General features: G+C 44.9%; 1 protein-coding gene across 1 annotated transcript; it reads left to right on the top strand.

Annotated features, from left to right (window-relative positions):
• Nucleotides 1-489: 489 nt before the first annotated feature.
• LOC131192472 (zinc finger and SCAN domain-containing protein 2-like) lies at nt 490-10366 on the top strand. Its single transcript, XM_058171646.1, has 4 exons — nt 490-893; nt 5528-6246; nt 6784-6871; nt 8038-10366. Exons 2-4 carry the CDS (start codon nt 5554-5556, stop codon nt 9408-9410), a joined length of 2154 nt encoding a protein of 717 aa, XP_058027629.1. The 5' UTR covers nt 490-893; nt 5528-5553; the 3' UTR covers nt 9411-10366.
• The last annotated feature ends 566 nt before the right edge of the window (nt 10367-10932 follow it).

Here is a 10932-nt window from a genome sequence, read left to right as displayed (position 1 = left end):
GAAACCTTACACCATTTCTGACAAATGGCAGTCCAATCACTTCCTGAAAGCCTGTGTGTGTGTGTCTCTGTGTGTGTGTGAGAGAGAGAGAGAGAGAACTAGGGAGTGCGTGCATGCTGTCAGAATAATATAATTGGAAGGGACCTTGTAGGTCATCTAGTTGAACCCACCCCACCTCAAGCAGGAGACCTCACACCATTTCTGACAAATGGCAGTCCAATCTCTTCCTGAAAGCCTGTGTGAGTGTCTGTGAGAGAGAATTAGGGAGTGCGTGCGTGTGAGTGAGTGTGTGTGTGTGTGTGTGTGAGAGAGAGAGAGAGAGTGTATATGTGTGTTGGACAGAGAGAGAGAGAGAGAACGAACTTCCCACTGGTGAAGACGCCAGCGCTGCCTTCCCCGTGCAGACGGCGCAGGTGAAAGTGGAAAGGTGGCGCGGCCGTGCAAAACGCCGCGGGAAAGGTTTTGTGCCGCCGCAAAGGTGAGCGAGGGAAAGTGGGACGGGCCCAGAAAGCAGGGCAAGGAAGAGGAGGCTCCGAGAAGGCAGGGATAGAGCAGTCGAAAAAGCCAGAGGCGCCGATCTCCCGAAGCCACCGCTTTTCCCCCAGCCAGAACTGCGCGGCGCGTCCTCCAGGCAACCTCTCGCTTTCCAGCAGCGCGTCTAGAGCGAAAGTGACGCGCCGAGAGCAGGCAGGACTCAGGACGTTCCTCCTTGACCCTCCCTTTTGAATGGGGTTTGTTGGGAACGTGAGACGGCTGTTTATTTTCTTTGGACGCTCCCCCGCATCTCTGCAACGACGCCAGCCTTGCGGGGGCGAAGCGATTCCCCAGGATGGCGCGGCCTTTGGGCTCTTGAGAAGGCAGCCTACCTTGAGCTCTCTTGGACTTCTTTCCAGGTAAGCGTCCTGCGATCCTATATACCTGTTTGGTAAGCGTAAGCGGAACTCAACAGGCTTTTTTCTTTTTTTTTTAAGCGGGCAAATAGCGGGCTGCACACCTGCACTAGGTGACGTAGTATTAAGAGTCAGGGAGATTTTACTCCTTGGGAAATGCGGATTCAGATTCCCTGGCATCGATGCTGATACAGATCCCTCACATCCAGGACATAAACTGTTTCAAAACGACACTATAGGGCACTGCACACCAGAACAACTAGACACAAGAACAGTTTTTTTCCCCCGAAGGCCATCACTCTGCTAAACAAATAATTCCCTCAACACTGTCAAACTATTTACTAAATCTGCAGTACCATTAATCTTCTCATAGTTCCCATCACCAATCTCTTTCCACTTATGACTGTATGACTGAAACTTTGTCGCTGGCAATCCTTATGATTTATATTGATATATTGACTATCAATTGTGTTGTAAACGTTGTACCTTGATGAACATATCTTTTCTTTTATGTACACTGAGAGCATATGCACCAAGACAAATTCCTTGTGTGTCCAATCACACTTGGCCAATAAAAAATTCTATTCTATTCTATTCTATTCTATTCTATTCTATTCTATTCTATTCTATTCTATTCTATTCTAACCCCACTGGGTCACTCCGTGCCATTTCAATCTCTAAACTTAACCTTGTCTTGCCAACTTGTTAAGAAAAAAAAGTGGAAGAACCGGTCTTTGGAAGGATAAACAGTCCAGACACTGTCCAGTCCAGCTCAGCTGCAGGTGACCAAATGAACTGCCGGTGTTGTTCTCTTGGCAATAATTTGCAACAGTTTGACATTACTTTGGTGGTTTTTCCCCCCTCCCTATTATTCAAATTCAAATCTTTATTGTCAGTGCACAACATATGTACAATGAGATTGGTTGAGCTCCCTCAGTGCACCCCCCCCAACACAATACAATACAATACAAGGAAGTATGAATACAAGGAATACAAGGAAGTGTGAAGACAGTGAAGTCAAAAAATTCCTAACCCAAGAAATCATATTAACAAAACACCCAGTCCTATTGCACCAGTGTGAACATGTTACATATTGCAGTGACCCTGCAGTCCATCATACTACGTAGTTATGATGTTATTTCTCATTCAGGAGTCTGACAGCCCACAGATAAAAACTGTTCTTTAGCCTGTTTGTGCAGCTGGCTATACTTCTATATCTCCTTCCCGATGGTAAAGAAGTGATGACCAAGGTGAGAGTCGTCCCTGAGAATTTTTCAGTCCCATTTCAAAGCAGTAGCATTCCCCCCACCCCATTCAATTACCAATCAAATCTCCCACCCACGTATGTTATTATGCCTAGGGTAAATAGATAGCGCTTGCCACACAAATGCCGGCACTGTTCATGCAAATGCGTGTTCATCTTTTGATAACTATAGGGAAAAAAATAATCACAAAAAAATTCCTTTGTTTAGTTTGCATGCACAGTATTTTAGATCAGGGATCTCCAACCTTGGCAACTTTAAGACTTGTGGACTTCAACTTCCAGAAACTCAGCTGAGAAATTCTGGGAGTTGAAGTCCACAAGTCTTAAAGTTGCCAAAGTTGGAGACCCTGTTTTAGATGGTGAGTTGCGAACCTGTAAGTACACTTTGGAGATGTGTGGGGGGAAAAGCTGTTGTTCAGCAGCTTAACAGGCATGGTTTTGTTTTGTTTTTCCCAAACATATCAATGCATGAACAGTAGGACACCTGAGTGTCCTACATTCTAATACAAATAAAACTAGTAGAATTAATCACAGTTATTACATTCAACCAACTTATATAGTTCTATTAACAATACACATTTATATTAAGTTGCAGTCTGTCATTATCCAATTATTCCTTGTTTTCTCGTTGTTGCTTTTATTTTATTATATAAAAGTATATACACTGATATTTCCCCTTCTCTTATTTCTATCTCTTATTCTAACTTTTAATCATGTCACCCTTTATTAAAAAAAACATTTTCTTTCTATCCTAGGATAGAAACAGACAGAAGTTTTGTTTTATGGCCAAGATAAAACAAAATGAAAACAACCATGGCCCCCTCCCCCTTCTTTCTTTTAGCTAAGGTTCAAGGAAGACCCTCTTTCTTCCTCCGCTTCAGAGATCCACTTGCGCAGTGTTGAAGGCTGGAGTAGCACCTTTTTCGACATACAAGTCAAAGTTTTGGAACAAGCAGAGACAGGCAGTATAAATAAATATATATCCTTCCATTCCCCACTTTCCTGTCAGAACTGAAGAAGCTTTTTGGATGAGAAGCAAAAGAACTTCAAAAGAAAAAAAACAAGAAAGTTCAGTTGCCTTCTGAAAAGCACCTTTGGGTCAAGTTACTGGTCTTATCCTGTGAAAAACTGACCAAGCTGGTTGTCTTATTTTTAGGCTACCTGTGATAAAAGTAGAGGAACTGCTGTTTTCTTATCTTTGCTTTGTTTTGTTTTTCTTCTCTGCAAGTTGACTTTGAGAAATCACAAGGTCAACTATTCATATTTTGTTGTTGTTAATTGCGAAGTCGTGTCCGACCCATCGCAACCCCATGGACAATGTTCCTCCAGGCCTTCCTGCCCTCTACCATCCTCTGGAGTCCATTTAAACTCACGCCTACTGCTTCAGTGACTCCATCCAGCCACCTCGTTCTCTGTCGTCCCCTTCTTCTTTTGCCCTCAATCTTTCCCAGCATTAGGCTCTTCTCCAGTGAGTCCTTCCTTCTCATTAGGTGGCCAAAGTATTTCAGTTTCATCTTCAGGATCTGGCCTTCTAAAGAGCAGTCAGGGTTGATCTCCTCTAGGACTGACTTGTTTGTTCATCTTGCAGTCCAAGGGAGTCACAGGAGTCTTCTCCAGCACCAGAGTTCAAAGGTTTCAATTCATTGGTGCCTTTCTTATGGTCCAACTTTCACAGCCATACATTGCAACTGGAAAAACTATTCACATTATATCATGAGATAATTTTATCAACAGGTTGCTGTCCCCTCCCCCCACCCCACCCCCAGCCGAGATGCAAAAGGCAGCTGCTCCTGCTCTCTTTCTCAGGTGTATAGCATATATTTTCTTAGACGTACAGGTAGTCCTTGACTTACGACCACAACTGAGGCCAGAATTTTTGTAGCTAAGTGAGAAAATTGTGAAGCGGGTTTTGCCCCATTTTACGACGTTTCATGCCACCTTTGTTAAGTGAATCAGTGCAGGTTGTTAAATTGTTAAATTAACGGTCATTAAGCAAATCTGGCTGCCCCATTGACTTTGCTTGTCAGAAGGTCGCAAACGGTGACCCTGGGACACTGAAACCGTCATAAATATGAACCGGTGGTCAAGCATTTCTATGTAAATCACCAGATCACGGGGATGCTGTAAGTGTGCAAAATGGTCATAAGTCACTTTTTTGAAGTGCCATTGTAACTTTGAATGGTCACTAAATGAACTGTTGTAAGTCGAGGACTACCTGTATAGCATACCGTATATTTTCTTAGATGTCTGAAATGGTTTGGGCAGTGATGGTTAACCTTTTCAGCACCAAGTGCCGAAACTGGAGCGTGGGTGCCGCAGCCCAGAAGAGAGCAGCTGGCCGGTGCGCAGCGGGTTCCGTTGCATGCATCTGTGCCAGCCAGCAGGTCCAGCATGCATGCGCGCAACGGAACCCAGAAGAGCATGCATGCCCACAGAGAGGGAAATTTCCTGTCAGTGAGAACAATTAATCAATGTAAGAGCTGGCCTCCTCCAGAAGTTCTGGGTACTCCATCACTAGGGGTTTTCAAAAATAGACTGGACGACCTTTTGAAGACAGCAAAGGAACTTGAAGAGCGCGAAACCTGCCAGATCAAACTGGCCAGACAGACCAATCTGGGAAACAGGCAATCTCTCAATTAAGCAGTCCTTAGCCAGAGGTCTTCAAAGTTGCCAGCTTTAAGACTTGTCGACTTCAACTCCTAGAATTCTCCAGCCAGCTATGCTCCAATTCTGGGAATTCAAGTCTTAAAGCTGCCAAGTTTGAAGAACTCTGCCTTAGGCCTTGAGGGCTTTATAAGTAATGATCAGCACCTTGAATTGTACCCAGAAGCAAATTAGCTATTAGTGCAGTTCAGGAAACAGAGGTGTTACATGGGCATATACCTTTGATATATATTTTTTCTTTCCTTTTTCTTTTATGTAAGCATATGCACCAAAACAAATTCCTTGTGTGTCCAATCACATTTGGCCAATAAAATTCTATTCTATTCTGTTCTGTTCTGTTCTGTTCTGTACTGTACTATACTATACTATACTATACTATACTATACTATACTATACTATACTATACTATACTATACTATACTATACTATACTATACTATACTATACTATACTATACTATACTATACTATACTATACTATACTATACTATACTATACTATACTATCCGTCACTGCCTGCAGAACTGCATTCTGGGCCAGCTGAAGCTTCCAGGTAGTCTTCAAGGGCAGCCCCATGTACCGTGAGCTGCAATCCCAACAAGTATGGGAAGGCCATCCCATTCTATGAGAGGTTAGAAAATAATGTGGTATGGCTGATATGACCCTCCTTAAATTTTGTCCTTAACGCCTCTCCCTTTATCGTGTTTCCAGGACCAATTCTCTCGCCAGGAATAAAAATGCAGACGTCCACAAGCTCTGAGCAAGATCCAGGGGAGAAAATGGAGGGAGGAGGAGGAGATGTTCTCCATGAGGACTCTGCTGGAAAAATTCCATCCAATGTGGAACCCCTGCAGATTAAAGGAGAGCCAGTTCAGCAGTTGGGTTCGGAAGTTCCACGGCATAATATCCAGAAAGGAACTCATTCCAAAGAAAGTCAACCTCAGCTTCCTGGATTCGAAGAGTGGAATGACCATAATTCTTCTACCACATTGTTAGAAGCCATTTCCCATGGCAACCCAGAGTATAGAGAAATAGTTGCATCTGAAGTCCTGACAGACTTTAGTAGGAAAGCTCACGTCATCCAAAGCTTGGGTTGTCCTCTGAAAGCTGGAGAGGAAGTATTGGAGAAAGACAAGATCGGTTTGGAGAGACTGTGGCAGCGATTCAGGCAGTTTCGCTACGAAGAGGCTGAGGGCCCCCGAGAAGCGTTTGGACACCTCCAGGATCTCGGCCATCAATGGATGAAGCCAGAGAGTCACACAAAGGAGCAGATTGTAGAGCTGGTGATTCTGGAACAGTTTCTGGCCATTCTGCCACCAGAGATGCAAAACTGGGTTAGGGAAGACAACCCAGAGACCTCTCTCCAAGCGGTGGCCCTAGCAGAAGGTTTCTTGCTGTGGAAAGAAGCATCTGAAATGCAAGAAGAGCAGGTGGGTAGTTTCATTTGGACCAACCAGGTGGTCCTAATAGAAGATAATATTTGCAGCTCAGGGTTGAACCGTAGAGATCTTGGTGCTCTCTGTGCTTGGTTGTTTTCTTGCAGACTTTTACTCATTACTCAACTAAGTAACATCTTTAGTGCTAGAAGGGAGTGGGGCTTGCAATCTGTTTATGTAATTTGCCCTGTCAGGATTGGTGGGACAAAAATGAAGTGACCAAAATGCCTCCTTAACAACAATTAACTCTCAGATAAGCAGGGATTAACACCAGTATTAAAGCAGGGATCAACACCAGTATTAATACCAAATCAACAATCTGAGAAAAAAATAATCAAATAATAAACAACAGCCTAAGCAAGGAGCTACCAAGAAGAAAATAGCACCAACACTGATGGGACTTGTCACAGTATATAGATCAGGGGTGAAATGCTCCCGGTTCAGACTGGATCAGCCAATATTGTAACGCATTGCTAAATCCGAAAGTTTTCTGTTCAATATCCTTAAATCTTCAAGTCTTCTTTTTTTCAGACCAATTCCATCAAAATAAAACAGCCTTTGTTGGAAACAGGAAAAGAGGCAGCCGAGCAAAGGGCAGATCCTCAGAGCCACTTGTTTGGTAAGATTTGAGTCACAAATCATAGAATCACAGGAAGTCTACAGAAGGGACCTTGGAGGGCTTTTACTCCAACTTCCTTCCCGAGGCAGGAGTCTTCATACCATCTCAAACAAATAGTTGTTCAGTCTTTTCTTGGAGATCTCCAATGCTGGAGCACCCACAACTCTGGGAGGCATGATGTTCCATTGATTTTTCATTCTTACTCTCAGGAAATTCCTCCTTATTTTCAGGTTGGATCTCCCTCTGTCCCGATTCTACCCATTGCTTGGCCAATTTGGATTTTGCAAAATTTCTAATATAATTCTGAGTTGTTTTCTTAAACCTATGACTTGTGTACCTGCTGTTGTGAACTAGGCCCAAGTAGTTATTACCACACACAATCAGTCCTAAACAAACGTAGTTTATTAGAACAGCTGAGAATCACTTCATTCTCAGCTTAGTCCAAATTAATTCTAAAACAAATCCTTCAGAAAAAGTCCTTTGGTCTTAATCACAAACCTTTTGTCTTCTTTGGCACCCTGCCAAAGGCTTTTCTTGGCAAAGCCCCACGAAGTTCAGAAACAAGAGATGCCGACTAGAAACCAATGTAGCAACGTTGCTTTCCTTCAAAGAGCCCAAGAGCTGTTGCTGCTCTTTTAAGCCTTATGGGAGGGGCCAATCACCTCCTGGCCTTACTCCCGAGTCATCCTTTTAGCTTTAGCTGTTCTTGCCTTCTGGCAGCTCTTCGCATGCGTGCACTAGGAACAGGCTCCTCCTGTTCCTCTGCCTCTCTGCTGTCTGCCTCTGGAGGCTCCGGAGTCTGCACATCGCTCCCAGATGGCCCTGGCCCCATCTCTGCCTCCGACGCGGAGTTCTTGTCTGGGTCTTCCCCAGAATCCAGGACTTGCCCATTGTTCTCCCCAGCCTCCTCACTGTCTGATTCCACTACCAGCTCCGCAGGCTGCTGTTGGACCACAACACCTGCATCCAAAGTGGGGACACTTGTATATATGTAAGGGTGGGGCTTCTGCTGTAACATGATAACACTTGGGTTTGTGTTTTTTTATTGTGGGGGGGAGAATCATCATATCACCTGTGCTGCTCTCTGTTTTACCGGGGAAGAGCAGTGAGATATTAAATGTCGAAATCTCCTTCACAGACTCATTTCTCTCTGTTATTTCCTGTAGAAATGGTTGAAAAGAAGAGGAAGAGATGGCACCTGATGGCACTTACTGGAGTTCCATTTGATAAAGCCAAACGAGAACTTTTCTCCTTGTCACCAATGGGAAGCAGAACAAAATGTCCTCAAGAGACAGAGAGGGATGAAGGGAAGCCCTTAGAACAAGGAGGAGCAGAAAAATATACCTGTGAGAAAGAGGATGACAAAATCTTTCATCAAAACATCTGGAAAAGAGTGCCCAGAGAAGATGCTCGTGATCTTCCTATGTACCAGAAAATGAAAGCTGAAAAATCGTCATCCCAACATAATGAGGGTGGTGAAAGCTGGCATTCCATTTTTGAGCAGAACAAACAAATGAGAATAGAATCGACCATGGATGGTCAGGATGGGTTGCATCAAAAGGTTCCTCATGGTAATCTGCAGAGGATCCCTGTTGGAGAGAAACCGTACAGATGTTCCGAATGTGGGCACGATTCCAATCAGACCTTAGAGCTGAGGGGTGGAAGTCTTTGTACATGTTTGAATTGCAGTAAAAGCTTCCTTTGCAGTTCTTTGCAAGAGAACATATATGGTGAAAAGAATCCATCCAAAAATTCAGAATGTGAGAAGAAGACTCCACAGTCTCCTGACCTTCGGACGGGTGAGAAACCGTACACGTGCACAGATTGTGGGAAAAACTTCAGCTTTAGGTCAAGTTTTGTCCGCCATCAAAGACTCCATACCGGAGAGAAACCGTACAAATGTTTAGACTGCGGGAAAAATTTCAGCCAGAGTTCAAACCTTCTGAACCACCAGAGAACCCACACAGGGGAGAAACCTTACAGCTGCCCCGACTGCGGGAAATCCTTCAGCAACAGTTCAAGCTTGACATCCCACGAGAGAACTCACAGAGGGGAGAAACCGTACAAGTGTGCCAGTTGCGGGAAATTTTTCAGTTGCAACTCAGTTCTCCGAATCCATGAGAGGATTCACACAGGGGAAAAGCCCTACCTGTGTTTGGAGTGTGGGAAAAGCTTTAGCCGGAGAGAATTCCTAGTCGGCCACCAAAGAACTCACACGGGGGAGAAACCGTACAAATGCGCGGAATGTGGGAAGAGCTTCAGTCAGCGGTCCAACCTGATTAATCATCAGAGAAGCCACACAGGAGAGAAACCCTTTGGGTGCTTGGACTGTGGGAGAAAGTTCAGTCACAAAGCATCCCTCTTGAAGCACGAGAGAAACCACGCACATGGACCAACTGTGGGAAAGGATTTAGCCAGGATTGATGCGATCATTATGGTGGAACATAACCAGGCGGTATCGCATCAATATGGGGCAGATTCCCCCAAGGGTTGCCAACAAGCAAAAAGTCCACATAGGAATAGCACAAGTTTTTGTTAAGAACCATCTTTCTTTGAAGCTAATCATCTTTTCGGCCTAGAATAAAATAGAAGGAGCAATTCATAGAGTTGAAGCCATGAGGAAGAAAATGTTGATGGTAGGTCAAGCTTCTCCTTAGGTCAGGAGTGTCAAACTCAAGGCCTGGGGGCCGGATCCGGCCTGCAGGGTGCTTAGATCTGGCCCACAGGGCCACCCTGGAAACAGGGAAGGACTGGGCCATGGTGTCTCTGCCAGTGAAAACGGAGTTTGGGAGAGCTACGTGCAGCCGCCTCGAGTGCCATTTTTGTTGGCAGGAGGCCGTCCCAGCTGAAAACAGGGCCTGTGAGCATTGTTTTTGCTGGCAGAGGACTGCAGGAGGCCGTCCAGGCTAAAAACAGGGCTCGTGGTAGAAGGCCACACCCATCCCATCCTGGCCACGCCCCCCACCCCAAGGTCAAACACAACCCTGATACAGCACTCAATGAAATCGGTTATCTCTGTTTCCATTGTCTAACTGTGGCAGGTTTTTGGCAACCCAGATGTCGCCTGTCTGGCACAGAAGAAAGCCATCTGCAAGCCTGAAATGCTGAGGTTTGCAGACTTGCAAAAAATTAACATAAATGGAGCTCACTCTCCCCTCCCACCCACCCCAAAAAAGAGAGACCTATAAGGTCTGAGGATGTTCCATAAACACTGGGAAGATGGGTAGGAAGGATAATGTAAATGGTGTACCCCAGTGGTGAAAATTTCTTTCCCAATGGTTCTGTGGGTGTGGCTTGGTGGGCGTGACTTGGTAGTGGTGGGAGTCATGTGACTAGGTGGGCGTGGCTATGAGACGGGGATCAGAAGACAGAAACTCACTAACAATGTCCCGCTGGAGCAGGGTTGGACTAGATGACCTGCAGGTCCCTTCCAGCCCTGGATTATCCTCTGAAGCTGTGTCTAGTGCCAGGTTTGTAGTCCTTCCTTCCTCTCCTTTTTCCTCCCTCCCTCCCTCCCTCCCTCCCTCTTTCTTTCTTTCTTTCTTTCTTTCTTTCTTTCTTTCTTTCTTTCTTCCTTCCTTCCTTCCTTCCTTCCTTCCTTCCTTCCTTCCTCCTTCCTTCCTTCCTTTCTTTCTTTCTCTCTTTCTCTCTCTCTCTCTAACGAACCCCCCACCCCCCATTTTTTGTCTACAACCCCCCATTTTTTGCCTAGCAGACTTCAGCTTTTTTACCTTTTAAAAATGGTTTTAAAAGAAAAAAAAAGCCTCTAACGATCAGGCAACACAGCTGGGATCGTCAGAACCTTTTAAAAGCATTTTTTACAACTTCTTCCCCCAAAGAGGTTGTAGAAAAAATGCTTTTAAAAGTTTTTAAAAAAACCCTCTGATGATTGCACGGCTCAGCTGGGCATGGGGGGGTGGGCAGGGATTTTTGCTACCGGTTCTCCAAACCACCCACCACCATCACTTACCGGATCGGCCGATCGGGTCCAAACCGGGAGCATTTCACCCTGAAAAAGGGGCACGGCTGATAGGTTTGTCACTAGTTCTTGGTGTTTCTAA

The sequence above is a fragment of the Ahaetulla prasina genome, chromosome 2 (genome assembly GCF_028640845.1).
Source record: "Ahaetulla prasina isolate Xishuangbanna chromosome 2, ASM2864084v1, whole genome shotgun sequence".
In the NCBI taxonomy this organism is placed as follows: domain Eukaryota; kingdom Metazoa; phylum Chordata; class Lepidosauria; order Squamata; family Colubridae; genus Ahaetulla; species Ahaetulla prasina.
This window is presented reverse-complemented; position numbering and strand designations above follow the sequence as displayed.

What these genes read in the sequence shown, in the direction of transcription:
- LOC131192472 (XM_058171646.1), top strand. Translation starts at nt 5,554, where the DNA reads ATGCAGACGTCCACAAGCTCTGAGCAAGATCCAGGGGAGAAAATGGAG. An exon ending in CTGAAATGCAAGAAGAGCAG is followed by an intron (nt 6,247 to 6,783) that starts GTGGGTAGTTTC and finishes TCTTTTTTTCAG; the next exon opens with ACCAATTCCATCAAAATAAA. An exon ending in TCCTCAGAGCCACTTGTTTG is followed by an intron (nt 6,872 to 8,037) that starts GTAAGATTTGAG and finishes TATTTCCTGTAG; the next exon opens with AAATGGTTGAAAAGAAGAGG.